The 15,933-nt window shown below is 42.5% G+C and overlaps 1 protein-coding gene across 1 annotated transcript in view; it reads left to right on the top strand.

The window, feature by feature from the left end:
• The window catches only part of TMIE (transmembrane inner ear), a 41,319-nt gene extending 25,646 nt beyond the window's left edge, over nt 1-15,673 (top strand). The window contains exons 5-8 of the mRNA XM_075086259.1: nt 10,302-10,451; nt 14,007-14,027; nt 14,954-15,046; nt 15,627-15,673. Of these exons, the coding sequence (XP_074942360.1) occupies nt 10,302-10,451; nt 14,007-14,027; nt 14,954-15,046; nt 15,627-15,673 (311 nt within the window). The remainder of the gene's footprint in view (nt 1-10,301; nt 10,452-14,006; nt 14,028-14,953; nt 15,047-15,626) is intronic.
• The last annotated feature ends 260 nt before the right edge of the window (nt 15,674-15,933 follow it).

Raw genomic sequence — 15,933 nt, 5'->3', positions numbered from 1 at the left:
AGAAGCAGGTCTGTCATCAGGAGCGATGCTTGGGAGTCACGAATGCAAAGCTTTTGCCTTCCTGCCTGTGTAAACTGGGATTCTTTCCCTTGAACCCTCCAAAGGTTCAAGAGGAGTATAATACACTGTGAGAGTACAAGGGAGGCTCACGTTGAACAAATGTGTTCCCAGGAATATTATTTAATGAGCACCAACAAAGCTGTTGGACATCTCAAATGCAATTAACTGAGTGCAGTTTATTTTGAAGCCTCAGAGGTTTTATTTACCAACTTTCCGCTGGTGTTGAAATATAAATGCCAGGCAAAAGATTTACACTATTAAATAACCATTACTTTTTTGGAATGCAAAACTACCCATATGTTTCCATTAATGCACAGAATTTCCGGGGAGGCCCAGATAGTTTAGGCTGGGTCAGGGATGCTTCACGCAGTGCTTTCTGACAGAGGCTTTAGCATCTACCTTCAAACAGCATGTCACCAGCAGCCCAGCATAGGAGAAACACTCATCAGGGTGCACAGAATAGTAGGTGCAGAGGTGGGCGCGAGGGGAGGAGTCACAGAAAACACCACCTGGGACAAAGGATGACTCTTACATGGAGACAATAGGTTGAGCCCCTCTTTTGCCATCAGCCAACGTTCTCACATGGAAATGTCTTATATTTCTTGAGATATTTCCTTCTTTAGAGCTGTCCTGCACTTGCATGCCTACAAAATGGCCCAAGCCCCCAGACTTATAGGGACCAGCATAGGCAGCTCAAACTGAGCATAAAAAAGGATGCTTAAGAGAGAGTTAAGCGTCTTTTACAAAGGAAGGACCATTTTTTAAGTACTCCATTTAATAACAAGTAAATATTCTTTCTTGCTGATTATTTTGATAACAAATAACCTATGATGTTTTTGTTTTGTACTATAATGTTATCTTAAACTTCCTTTGTTGTGCATGCTTGCTCATACACAAACACACACAAAAGGCTACAACAAAATTCGTTGTTGTGACCCTTATCAGCTAAAAAGCATCGGAGATGCCATTGCCTGAGGCTGGTTTCTCTTAAGTGTGACAGTTATCAGGTCACATAGAGGGGACTGTGTCTGGAGCCTGCAAGGGGAAGAACTTGGGGTGTTGGACCATGGCAGGGCTCCAAAACAGCTCCTCTATGTGGGTGCTCCCACCAGTTGGAAGCCTAACCTGCATCTCCACCCTCCCTCCCAGTCAGTGACCATTCATGCTCAAGGCAACGGGGTGATGGAGTGCAGATTTGTGCACAGGTGGACTCTGGCATCAGAGACAGGGACTGGGAGGAGAGGCCGCTTTGCTGTATGGCACAGAGCACGAGGTACAGGTGTCCCTGAGATCTGCTTGGGAGAAGCGAGTATCATTTCTGTATGGCTTTATGGATCTGAAAATGAAAGTCAGATTTGCAGCCTTCCTGGACAAACCCACTTGGTTAACTCTTCATGTTCAGATTTATTAATACTATTATTATTTCAACAGGCCATCATAATTTTAATTCCCCTTTGCCCTTCAGATGCACTTTCATGCCTGACCCACCCTGTGCATTTTCTCCACCTAGTGTGGAGATCAGGCACAAGCCACCACCGCGCACAAAATTCAGCTAACACCAAACAATAGGGATTTTGCAGATTCCCAGGGCAGGGTAAATGACAGCCCATATCCTTACTTCTCAGCTGGTGTAAAAGAATATAGGTAGCAGCCATATGTTACTTGCAGTTAATTATGATTTGAAATCTGTGTGTACCCATAGGACTATGTGAGGTCTGAGGGTAGACAGGTCTGAGCTGCACAGACTAGATCCAAATATGGTTTTGATCTACCTGAATCACAAAATTAGCTGTGGGTGTTGGGATCCTGGGTTTTGTTGCTAGCTCTAGTTTGACAGAAAAGAGAGGCCCAGCTTATTGACTATTTTTTTAAATAAATGCCTGACAAGAGCTATTTCTCCTTATTATGGAACAATCGTCCTTAGATCTTGCCTTACACAGCTTCAGTGTCAGCTCCTCCTTGTGACAGCTGCTCTCCTTGCCTGGAGGCAACAGAGAGGGTTTGGTCCCAAGACTCTCACCCCCTGGGATGGTAAATCCCCTCCTGCTCCCAGCCTTTAAGATGGGATGGTGAAAAAGGTTAGAGAGCTCCACCTTAGCCTCAGGGGCTATTGCACTAGGCATAAAAGGCCTTAAGAAAGTGACAGAAAGCATAAGAAATCAGGAGATTTTTAAAATTAGGACATGTGTTAATAGCTGAGAATTCCAGCCAAAATCTCTCATATGGACTTTGTCACTGTGATTCATCTCACCTCTCTAGAGATGCTTTCAGGGTAGGTGTCTAGAGGTGACCAGGTAAGAGAAGAAGTGGGAATAATTGATCTGTTTGCTTTAGATGTCTACGTAAGGATGAGATGACCTGTGTCCTCAGGTGCCCTGGCTACCCTGACTGGATCTACAGGGGTGCTCCAGGGAGCTCCTAGTGTCTACCCGTGTCTTTTTGTCCCACACGACGTTTCCAACCTCAGAAATGTATCTTTGCTCAGATGAAAATTTCCTAAGGAAATGCTTATTCTGATGAGAGGTCCAACCCTAACCCATATTTTTCACTGGTGAGCTCAGAATAATATAAAGTGGCTGCTGTTAAAGCTGTCCTCCTTGCCAGTAGACAGGAGAACAGAAAGAGAAAAATAAAAAGAGGTGGAAGGAGCCATGCAGGGAGTTGGCTGAATCCATTCAAACAGAACACAGTGAATGACAGCAGAAGCAAAGATTTGTGGTTGGGAGGAAAGAATAGAGACCTCATCTACAGAATAAACCAATATTCAGTGACTAAATGATAATTAGTAAAATTTAGTACCTATTATCAGAGCAAAGCAATCATTTAAGCACCATAGTTCAGGGTATTGCTGCAGTAAGGAGTTATTTGAATGTATTAGTATGGGTTAGTGAGAGGTAGGAAGGTTTTTTGACCTCTGTATGCTGTCCTGGTGAGATGTTTGTGCCTATTATGAAAATGAATGCTGAAAAAATAAAGGCTTGCAAGAAAAAAGAAAAAAGACCAAAAATCCTCACCTCTGTTTGATGCCTGGAGAAAGGTCTTCAAACAATTCAAACAAGAGTCTCACTGAACACACTTTGTTTAGCTTGTTGGGAAGAAGATCAAAAGGCCACTTGATTGCAGCATTGAAGGAAAAAAAAAAAAGGTATTAAAGGTCATTTCAGTCTAGTGGATAGAGGAAAAAGCAGAGTCTGGAAATTAAAATGAGGTCAATTCAAATGAGAATTTGAGAAATAAATGTGGCAGGGAGGGTGATTAAACATTGCCATACTCTCCATCCCTTAACAGCTCTCCCCAGAGTAAGGTGGGATTCAATCCAACACAAGTAATTTCACTCAGGCAGTAATTAAACATAATAACCTGTGATGTGCAGAGAGGTCAGATGATGTGATCTAATGGTGTGGACAGACCCTCATTTCCAGACACCAGGAAAATATCACATGTAGAGGCATAGTTAAGCTTGATGGCTGAGCAAATATCGGAGCAGCCCTGACCTCTTGCAGCAGTTCTTTCAGGATATCCTAAGGGCAGTTTATAGAGGCAGACATATGTAAAAACATGTTTTGCTTGAAGTCGTATTGGCACAACTATCAGGACTACAATCTACATCCCTTCATTCTTTGGCTCCTATTGTTGCTTTCTAGGAAATTAATACATTAATCCAACCACCAGATTTCGATTGAAGGAACAGCCATAGAGTGGGATGGAATACAGGACTGAGAAGGATCTTGAGAGGGAATCTAATTAATCTCTAACCTGGCCTTTAGGGCTGGCACTCTTACCATCTACGACCCTCTGTTTTCTGGGAGGAGATCCTGAGGCCCCATTGCTGCAACCTGATCCCAAGCCTTAGTCACAGCCAGGATAGGGGTACGTGCCCTGTAGATGGTTTGCACACCCTTTAGAGGGAAAGCCTCCTTCTTCTGGATCCCAGCTCAGGGACCTCTCCTGAGGCACTAGTATCTCAGCAATAGCTCTGGTAGCAGCAGTGGCATCTTTCAATGAGACGGTTCAGGCACCAGCATCATCTGAGCCCTCAGGGTGGACCGGTCCTACAAGGAGCCACTCAAGCACTGCTTTTCTTAAGAGCTTAGTAGCCCTCACTGATCGTTCCTTTATCACAATTAGCCAGTTATTAACACAAAATACACTAGCTCTGTCCTTAAAGCATCATTGTAGTCACGTAATAAGCAACTCTCCGGGCTTGTCAAAGAGCATTTCAAACACAAGTGCTGCAGTTAACTTGCCATTGAATACATCTGCATTAATTGCTTGCATTATTAACAATGGAATGGCTGCCTAATTAACTCAGAGCAGCACAGGCTACTCTGCTAAATGTTAATTAAACGCTTCATTGGCACACTGTATTTTTTTCAGCTTCAGAGGGAACAAACCTACTGTGTATTGCAGCCAATTTCCATTCAATTTATAAAACTGTTCCGTTCTCAATCACAGCTCTGCTGAAATATTACACCAAGCAGTCTCCGGGGGAGATATTTCATTTACATCTTTCTCAGCTCCTAGGAGAACCAAGTTGTTTCTTTCCTTCTTTGTGTTTTTTTTTTTTAAATTTACTGCCCAGCTAAACTAGAAGCAACTGTGTTACTGTTGACGAGCTAAATTCACTTTAGTGAAAATTAAAAAGAGACCATGAAGTCTCTTTTTCTGAGACCAGGGTAAGTTGGCCACATGGATATTTAGTTTAATCCAATAGAGCTCTTTCACGGTGTTTCGTGTATGCTCTTAGCTTGCTTCAATTATGAAACAAAATATTTTAGTTTAAGCTAGTGGGAGTAAACACAGAGCTGTTATTTAGTCACAAGCATCTAATTGTTTATGGTGGATATTATGTATTTAACATTTGCTGTGTTGCTGTACTTCAGGTGATAGGTTTTTGCAGCCATTTCTCAGCTCCTCCAACCTGAATCGTATTGGATATGAATAGGATGATGTTGCACCCTGTAAAAATAATGAAAACGTGCTAAAAATTGAGAAAGCGAGGAGCTTCAGGGTCCAGTCAACATTTTTTTAGTATATGCTGAAGAATGAAAATACATCACTTACAATACCTCTTCTGTCATCGTAGATAGCAAAAAGTTGACTCCTTTAAAATGCCCGTTTCATAAAGGACCACCAAGTATTTGTTTTCTTCTCGAAAAGTTACATTTCACATGATCAACCTGGCAGAAGCAATGAAAAATTATTTGTCAGCTTGAATCTTCAGTGCGGAAAAAGAACACCACGTGCAGGACCAGACCTGAATTTTTAATTTAAAACAGAAATGTTGCTTCAGGATAGGTGGCTGAATTCCACCGTGTATGTCAGGTAACTGCCAACGAGCAGAACAATCCACAGCATGTTGTTGAAAAATGAAAAGCTTGTGTTTTAATCATGCAGTTAATGGAAGATGCTTATTAACACAGTATCACAAGGTTATATATTATTAATACAGAAAAGCTGAGAAAATGGAGATAATTGAAAATTACTCCACTACATTTTGTTGCACAGGATGTTTCTTCTTCTGCTTTATGTAGTTTAATAACAGAGACACCTTGAATAATGCAAGCCTTGGTGGTGAATATTTTCATGGACCTTCCCTGGTGCTAATGGGGCACTGATAAATCTTATGGATATTGCTTTAAGCTCACTGTAGCATCAAACAGGCAATAGTTTACTCAGGCCTCATTTTAGAAGCCTTCTCAAGATCTCAAGTGACATCCAACCTAACTAGTCCCCCAGATACTTCATCCTATGGACCCAGAGTCAAAAGTGATCAAGTTATCACTATTCAACTGAGCTGCAATTAATATTTCTGTACATATTCATATCCCAAACAAAAACTGTTAGTTTAAGCTGCTTTCGTTATACATATTACCCTCATGGAGGTTTTCAGTGTTGTTTTTGTTAGTGTTGTAATTCTTCTACCCTGCGAACACGGGCCTATCAGTTAACGTGCTCAGCTGATGCCATGCCACATACTAAGCTTTTGTAAGGGCATTGCTTTGATGTTTAACTCTCATAGAAGAGAGTACAGTCTGATTCTTGATCCGTTATCTTATAGGAATGGGTATTTTTAAACAGCAATCCTCATTACCAACCATCCTCACATGATGGCTGAATGTAACTGGCGTCAGGCACAGCCGAGTCGGCAGTGATGAAGCAGGTCTGAAGTGAAGCCAGAAACTCATGCCCATGGGTCAGGGTCTGGGTCAATGGGACACATGACCCAGCATGGGCACAACAACAACATCCACCGCAGTGGACCTTGGGCGGGAGCCAGGCATGAGAGCATCGGCTTAAGAGTCACTCCAAGCGAAGAACAGAGGAACCTCCACTGAGGCTTCTTCTAACTCCTCCTTTGAAGGCCACCAGCTACATTACTTCGCATCTGGCCCTGAACCCAGGCAGCCAAACCCCAGAAAGGGTAATGATGGTGAGGGTGCTCTCAAAACCCTTACAGCCATGTTCAGTTTAAAACAAAAAGATCTCTGCCCTTCCAGTGGAAAATAACATTAGCCTTGGCATCAGCAAAGGCCCAGGAAACGCTACAGGTTACATTGCTTTCTGGTTCGCTTGATGCATAAATTATCAGTGAGGCAAATACAATCCCACTGGTCTGAAGCAGGAAAAATCTTGAAGTATCCACCGGGCACACAGAAATTATGCTAAGATGTCTCCAAACTTCTATTATGCAATAAGCATTTCACTCTTCAGTTCCAAAGTATGGGATTCACCTCTTCTAACTGAAGGAACCGTTCACACACCTAAATGTAGATCTCTGACATCATTTGGGAAGCTCTTGGGCACATTCATAGAATCATGGAATCATTAAGGTTGGAAAAGACCTCTAGGATCATCAAGTCCAACCCCCAACCCAACACTACCATGTCTTCTAAACCATGCCCTGAAGTGTCACATCTACACACCTTTTAAATACCTCCAGGGATGGTGACTCCCCCACCTCTCTGGGCAGCCTGTTCCAATGCCTGACCACTCTTTAAGTAAAGAAATTTTTCCTAATATCCAATCTTTGTCCAGCCTCTGGCTTTCACTCCAGGGGTCACAGCTCTTCCACAGTCCTGTGTCAGTCTGGCCACTCCGAGCTCTTTTTTTAGTTAATGGGGAGAAAGGCAGATCTAGACAATGATTTATTTGGTATACCTTAAATTTCTGTTTTAAAATGAGATTAATCACCCTGTAGAGATGCTTCTTTCTCTCAATTAGTGATAAAGGAAGCCTGGAGTGACTGTCTGAGACCATAATCTCTAGCTTTGGGACACATAAACAAAAGCAGATGAATTCCACCCACTCTTTCTCCTATGTCTGACCTAGAGGGAAAAGCAAAGACATCCAATGGGCAATAACTTCCCACTAGCAATGAAATAATCATTCCTGACATCAGTTTCAGTATCCTAAAGCTCCTGTACCAAAATCTTAATAACTCACCTATTCTTTTGAAAAGATAGTGACATTCAGGCCAATACTCAGCCCCCCGCATGGCTTGAGCCTCACACTAAGCACAGCTTGCAAGGGGGATGGAGATAGGAATAGTACTGGATTATTTTCATATAAGCCTCTTGCTCCAGTGGCTGGTTATGAATCATTTCACATGCCAAGACAACATAAGTCCCCAGTACCTCAGTGTAACACTTTATCTCCATTAGAAAGTTAAACAGAGAGCCCAGCTCATGACTGTCATGTAGCAACTAACATTTTTTGTCCTTAGTAATTGAGGAGAAGTAGAACTGTGAGAGGTACAACAACCCCTACTCCTTCCTGCAGGGCTAAGCCACCTACTGTGATACTGGCAGGCATTTTGTCCTTGACTTCCAAGGCCATTGATGAATCTCTTTGGGCTTTACTTGAAAGCTGACAGTGTTATGGTTTATCAATCTCCAGGAAATATGGTGCTAATTTTCCTGGCAGATTTTTCTCAAATGTAAGTAGAGGATTTTCTGGCTTAGTCAAATTCCAGAGTGCTTCTAGGAAAACAATAGATCTTGATTTAAAAGTGGTTAGAGTTAAAACATGTACCCCATTCCCTCTAGTAAATTGTTTTGCTGGTTGCTGTCACTGTTAAAAATATATACTTAAGTCTAGTCTGACCTTGAGTCCTTGCCCAGATACGGAGTACTTTTTTGTCTGCTAGCCTGAAATGGTCTGTGCCATCCCTGGGCTGTGAGGTGGCTGTAGCAGGCTCTGTGGGCAGGTGCACAGTGAAATCCTGCTGCCTTGAATAGCAGGGCAGTCCCAGATGTGTGCTTTCCAGATGTGGTACGTTACCCACCTACAGGCTGCCAATAACGCCATACGTACCTCGCTTTCCTTTTGTAAGACAAGTAAAAGCTGGATGACCCTCAGTTTGTTGCTGACCTTCACGGAAGAGAGAGGATAAAAGCATCTTGATTGCTTCCCCAATTACAGGTTATTGCAATTTCATGTTGTTTTAGGCAACGCACTTCAGCTTCAGGTGTCTCATCCTGTTGTGACATTTAGGTGGCCCTGAGTTGATTCCACTACAACACCTCTGCAGAGAACTGTTTAAGGGGAGTGATATTTTTGGCAGCAAAATTCAGCAAAGGGGTAGAGGAGCTGCTACACTTTCCTTGGTAACTTTACACCAACGTCAAAACACTGAGAAAGTTGTTTTACTACTTTCCTTTTCTCTTTTGTTATATGAAGAGATCATGCAGAGCTTGTTCCTGCTTAACCTGATCCCTCTTTACTTAGGAGAGGCTGGACAGGTACAGGACAAACTTTTAGGGAGTAAAATTTACACCAGCAAATGGTCCGTGTGGTGTGTTGTAAAGGCTGTCTGCAAAAAGGTTTTACTCCTGGTGAATAAGAAATGCTCACACTTGGAACCAAACATACAGATTATTTCTCTCATTTCCCTGGATTAGTCTCAAAGGTCTAATACGCTGCTCGTGGTGATACAAAGCCACAGGAGATTGCCTGACTTTTGAAGTGTACAGAAAATTGGACGCCTGCTCCCTTCTCATAGTGTTGATGCCGCATGGGGGAACTCCATTTAAAATAAGAGGCGGAGCATGTAAAACTGATCATACACTATCTTTCCAAGCACAAGGCTCTGCCTGCCTGCAGAACCCATTTCCATAAGGTATATAAACAAGGTTAAGAGCTTAGGTAAATTGGAGATTTGAGGTCTTATTTAGAATAGAAGAATCCGTCGAAATATTTTAAAGATGGCAACAAAAAAGCAACTCAAAAGTTCATCTAAACCATGAGATCTCATGCTTCTTGATGTGTTTATGATCTATGGGCCAAGTAATTTTATGATTACCTGTTTCCAAGTTTCGTTCATCTTTTCCCTGAAGTTGCTGCTGTGTTGTTGTCAGAAGTGGTACATGGATGGACCAATGACCTGCTCAAGCCTGTGAATTCCTAGTCCAGGAAACCAATCAATAGTGATTTCATTACAATGAATTGTCTGAATCATTATTAGATTTGCAGATGGAAATTTAGAAATAATGTATAGGTTTAAGCATGAAGCGAAAATATCTCTTCCTAGGAGTAACAACATCAGCCTCATCCTTAACTCATGTAAAAAAGCATAGCTCATGGAAAGAAGCAAGATGGACTAATAAGAGCACGGTGGGGGGATTTAGGACACCTGGGTTCAATTCTTGGCTTGCGCTAAGTGGATTTGGATGAAAGTCAGTTAAGGCATATGTTGAGCTCTTGTTCTGAATCTATTTTGAAGGGTTTACAGCATTTACATGTCAAACTCCTCTTGCTTTCTTCAGCTGGAGGTCCACAGCCCCAGCATCTACCTACCACAAAAAGAATGGCTGTGTCGTCAGGCACCTCTAGCAATAACACACAGTTGAAGGGTGACAGTACATCTTAATTGCTGCTGTAATTTCCAAAGAGATAATGAATTTAAGTTGTTTATACTCAGAAACACCAGTGGCATATACCATTTAAGGCAATGTTTTACATTGGTTTTGGTGGGAAGGACATGCTCAGTCCTTTATCACAGCTCAACCAAGAGTGAGAATTCTTTATTTTCAGGTAACCCAATTGCTTTAGACTGTGTGACCATATCCCTCAGGCAGGTACTTCCACAGATGTAAATGGCTACATGTTCCCACAGGAAGAAATTCTTCAGAAATTCATTTTTCTTCCTGCAACCTCCCCACTGTAAATGGGCCAGCCTGTACTGGGCAGAGATCTGCTGACTAAACTGAATACTCTTGCTTCTCTGTCTCTTTGCCCAGTTATCACACTCTGCTGTATCTTCAAGTGCCGGATTCCCCGGACAAAGAAAGAGATCGAGGCACGATACGCTCAAAGGCAAGCAGCCAAGACATATGCAGACAAACTGGAGACTGTGCCACCACTCAACGAGCTGACAGAGATCCCTGGAGGTACTTCCCATGCCCTCACCTACACATAAAACCCACCTCTTCTTTTGGGGTCGCTTTCTGTGTGCATGAATGCAAAGGGCGAGGTCCTCCCTTAGTGTAAATCAATGTGGCTCCTTGGGCACAACCATTAAGATACTGCTGTGGCTTGGTAAACTCCTCCGTTCACATGCACTAAACCTGCAGCATTTGTGGCAGCAGGCACGGTCATTTAGATGAAAGGGGCAGCTTCTCTGTCCGTCCAAGTCAGGGTCACTCCTTTGAAGTTCATGTTTAATATTTGCAGACATTCTGATTAATTTTAAGGGCCAGTTCCTGGGTTTGGGGGGGAGTGTGGTGTCAGCAGGAAGAAAAGAGTTGTTAGGGTTTCACATTACCCACAAACAGCTTGCCCCGTTTAGATGGCCAAGGGTATTCCTGTCATGGGTCTCTGCTCCTCTCACACATCTTTCCTGATTCTGTACCCTAGGCTCTACTGAAACTCTCCTAACTCTCTCTGGTCATGTCCAGTCCAGACCTCTCAACTCCCTGCCTGTGGTGAAAGAAGAAGATGAAATGGCCCTGCAAGGAAATTAGGGGACTGCCTTCCTGTCTGTCTGTCTATGGCTTCTCTTTTCTGATGAGATCCATCGTACCCTGGACTCTCTGCTTCTCAGTTCCTTTTCTGCATTTCACTTCTGTTTTCTCAATACCTTTTTTTGATTTTATTTTTCCTCTTTCCTGTGTCTCTGCAAGCCCTGCGCTCGGTAGCTTCACAGAAACTGGGAATTTCGTTGACTCAAAATGTGATGCTTCGGTCCATGAAACTGGAGAAAGAGGCAGATAACATGATTGTAGAAATTTAGTCCTACACTAGCAAAATACAGAACTAAGTGCTTAGCAGTAGGAACTTGCACATACACCAGTATTTCAGAGGTGTTCAGACATCTGACTAATCCTATACTATAAACTGAGGGTGGCCAGACCACGTTCTGGAGCAGAACCCAATTGGCATGAATAAGCCCCTTGTCTATACAGTTAAATTCTCTTAACCTACCTTAAAGTCATCCCAAAGTCTAGTTAATGCACTCTTAGATGTATGAGCAGTCACACATGGAAATGCTTAGTATTGTATCCTTCGATTTCCTGCCCAAAAGACCAGACTCTGACTCAGTAAGGACAAGCTATAAGTAGATCCCAGAGGGTGTGAAGGCCTGTAGATAGCAGAAAGCCAAATTCACTCATTTTCTGCTGCATCCTCTTCCTGCCTAGCTGGAAGCTGGAAAACCAATAAATTAAGGATGAGAATATCCAGAAGAGACAAAAAGGGTATTTGGGCAGCAGAATGGCTGCTTCACCCCAGAATGCTAATAAATTTTGATCTCCTGTAAGCAGCCTTTACATCCCACAGACACGTACATGTACTCCATCCAAAGGCTGGCTATTTTGGTGTAGATTTAATCAGACAATAGTAAATTATTGCAGCATGAACTCGTCAATAAATTACCACAAGAAAGCAATTTATGGGAAGTCAGCTGCACCATCAAGACTACCTAAATTTTTATCCAGTTAAATGTGAAGCTGAATAGCTGACCACCCTTTGACCTTTGGAGCATCCCAGAACTATGGTCCTGGCACGGTGCAGGGTAGAAGGTTGGTGGATAACATCTTGCTGAGTAGCTGCTGATGTCTGGTAACGGCTCATGAAGACGTGTGCTCTGAAGCTCCTAGTCCTCTGGGGTCAGACATAAATCTGCCCAAGTTGCCCTGAAGGAACTAGTACCAGGGTGGGAGTCATCTAACCACAAGTACATTATCCACATCTATGAAGTCTGCATCAGCACCAGTTGTCTCAACTTTATCCCTTTATCCACAGTGGAAAATAAAAAGGATGTGTTTCCTTTCACAGTAGGGGAGGTGCTAAAGTGGAAGAGGTAAATTGTGCCTTAAAAATGCCTGTATGTGTCCAGTCCTGGAGACCCGAAAGGACTGACACAGCTGTCGGTGCCTAAAGTGTTAGATGCAAAAGCTATGTGTGATCAAACTCACCGGTTTGCCCTCCTTCTGAGATTAGTGTGCATCCTGGCCCCAGAAAAGTCTCACTACATGATTTAGGCATTACAATGGAAAGTATGCAAACCTTTGGGCTTCAACTCTGTGCTGTTATTTTCATCTGTACGGAGTGTGATGCTCTGCCATGTCACCCCACTGACATTTGGCAACCCACCTTGATTTATGCAGCCATGAAACATAATGTATGTATTTGTCAACTATTTATATACTTACACTGTTTCAACCCCTGGCAGTCCCAGTCAAGGCCAGTGAGACGACTTGAGTGATTTTAATTACTGAGTGGCCATTAAATGCTTTAAAGATTTCTGTAAATGTCAAATGTTATTAATCATGAATATATTACAACACTTAAACACTCTCATTTCTTGGCATTATTTTACCCTACTTCACATTTACTACGATGGAATATTCCAATGGCCAAATGGCTCTCCATGCACTTTTTTGAGTATCGTATATGGCAAGCCCTTTTACTGGATATAAATAAAATGGACTTTAGGGTTCAGTGTATAAAATGTTATATACAAATTGATTTATTCGTGCTCTGTCTCCCAGTCTGTGGGATAAGTACAAGCAGGACTTGGCTATTGGTGTTGGTGGAGATATACTGTCTGTGTCCGTGGCCTGGAAGATCTTCAAGTATTCTGGTCTGAGGCTGCTCCAGCTGACATTTTTGGGACTTCACCTGGTTCCTACCATATTTGTCCAGGAAGTTGAAATTGTGGTGGGGTTTTTTTGTTATTCTTCCCTCTTTTTTTTTCTTTATATGAGATGTCAGGGTTTCCCCTGTGGTTGTAAGAGTTTGTATCATTCTACTCCCATTTGTAGGCACAAATCAATTGTCAGTTCCCAAGGTCAAAGGATGATATTTTATTTTATTGTGCACGCTGAAGCTATATTTTAGGCAACCATAACAAATTCAGGTTTGATTCACACGTGTAATACATTGCTGTAATTTGAAAGTGACACTACAGACATCCACAGCAAGGGGAGATTTGGGGCTACTTACATAGGTTGGAGTCTAATGGCTCCAGGCAGGGGTTGAGCCGTCTCACCAAAGGCCCATACCAAATTACCTCTTAAACCAGTTCACTGTCAGGTTTCCTTAGCCTGTGACAAATGTGAAACAACTTGACTTAGCCTAGGTGCCAGCTGAAGAAAACTAAACAGTGACCAACCGCCCTCCTTTTGCTGAGGTCGCTCCCAGGTCATTGCTACCTCTTGGATGAATTTAATTATTAAGTTGTGTTAATATGGTTATCTATTTACATTTCTGAGCCCTATACTGGGGCTTTTCAGAGAAATAGGTCATGGGAAACTTAGCACATTTTCACTTGTTTTTGCAAAACTTTATACTCTGCTGGTCTTGAGCAAAGGAAAAAACTTTCCATAAGAAATATATGAAATATGATCTGTGTTTACGTGTCAAGTTACAGCCTGAGCTGAGAGTTCAGTGCATCAAGCTCTGAGGTCAGAAATACTTTTGAGAAAATGAACCACTTCTAGTAGAAGAAAAAATAAGAAAGTTGAGTAAAACTTTTCTGCTGCCAAATCCTTTGTCAGAATAATTAAAGTCTGCAAAGCCAGTGTGATACTTACAAGTCTTCTCACCTGAAATGTGGGCGCTGAATCCAAGAGCTTCCTAAGTCAAAATATTTCATAAGTAAAGTTATTATAAGCTTCCTGTAACTAATGTGGCTTGTGTGTTAAAACATACCAAAACAGAGGTTCCTATGCACTACAATTATTTGCTATGGGCCCATGGTATATTGCTGCCATTAATCACAGTGGTACAGCTAGGGAGCCAGTCTCATGGCGGCTGGATGTGGACAGGACATAAGCTAAGCGCGGTTTGTAGTCCTGTGCTAGGCAAGCCATCTTCTGCTTGTCTGTCTCTGAGAGCAAAGATCCCCACCAGAATCCCTACTGCCCACTCTCAGCTGCAGGAGACGTATCCCGTAGAGGAAAACAAAGAGTTAGAAAAGCCAACCAATAAAAATAAAAATAAAATTTAAAAAAAGAAACAAAAAACAACAGACCAAACCCAAGCCAGGTCTCTACTGAACTGCATGAGAGATGTTTCTGTTCCTTCTTGTGGAAGGAGACAACTCCACATTGACTGTCATTATTGGGAAACGCTTACGGCCTGTGCTTATAAAGTTCATGGATCAGTTCCTACCAACAGGAGCCACTTCCTCCAATGGAACCACAACTCAGCTCTCAAAATTACCCATTTTGCTTTATCCCATTCGTCTATCTTCTCAGAACAAAGACAAAAAGCTGGTAGTCAGTGAGGAAAACCGTTGTATAGACAAAGCCTCAGTAGAAGTATTTTCCCTTTGTCCAAGATTTGCCAGCAGGGAGCAGGAGTTTTGCCATCTTCCTGGCTAGTGTCAACCCGAGTTAACTGCTTTCCCATTTTCTTTTTCCCTCCTTGAATACAGCCCAGGTTGCAGAAGAAAAGAAAGAAGAAGTTCCCACTGTATCTGGAAAAGTGGACAAGGCTCAGGGTAAGAAAGATGGATCCAAAGGCTCCAAGAAGAAGGATGGTGAGAAGGACCAGAAAGAAGGATCTAAGAAAGAAGGGAAGGATGGGGCCAAAAAGAAAGGAGAAAAGGGGGGAAAGGACAGTACTGACAAGAAACAAGGTGGTGGGAAGAAAGATGAAAAAGAAGGGGAAGCTGGAAAATCAGGAGGAAGCACCAAAACTAATGGCAAGGCTGGTGGGAATGCCAAAGCCCCAGCAAAGAAGAAATGAACCAGCTAAAAGCCAGTGCTGGCAGTCTTTCAGGGAGGACGCTGCCAAATTGCTGTGGGTAGAGCACTGGGAGCAGGTAGGACACGCTGTCTCCATATACTCAGGCTGTTGAGTGCCACTGGATGTATGGATTTATTACTTTTTGAAGACCAAGTCACTGGTTTTTTGTCCACCGAAAGAAAATCTGGCCATTTGGCCAAGCAGGATCTTGTAAATGAAATGCACTGTGTGGAGCTACGTGATGACAACAACTAGAACTAAACTGCAACCTGGAGTGAGTATCAGGACTTTGGATAACCATGGAAATGCACAGAGATTAAGATCTAAACTAATGGAAGGACTTGATCATGTAAAATTTCTTCTTCTTGAAGACCTTAAGGAGTTTGATAAGTATTTACTAGCGCTCATCTCCTCCTAAACAGGACTTGCATGTGGGTAATTTTAGAGATTAAGTAAATTATGGATGCTAAAACCCAAAGACCGGAGTTTCCTAAGTCATAGCTCATGTGGTTTCTGAGGGATGACTTGGACACTCTTGGAGAGAGCTTTCCTTCCTTCTCAGATGCCTCTTTCTCCGGACTGCTGAAGGAAATACAAAGAGCTGCATACGCCCCAGAAGATTTATCCACCTTTTTCTCTTCTCTGGTGAAAGACACAAACCAAGATGTAGGAGGATGC

This window comes from Phalacrocorax aristotelis, chromosome 2 (genome assembly GCF_949628215.1).
Source record: "Phalacrocorax aristotelis chromosome 2, bGulAri2.1, whole genome shotgun sequence".
NCBI lineage: Eukaryota > Metazoa > Chordata > Aves > Suliformes > Phalacrocoracidae > Phalacrocorax > Phalacrocorax aristotelis.
This window is presented reverse-complemented; position numbering and strand designations above follow the sequence as displayed.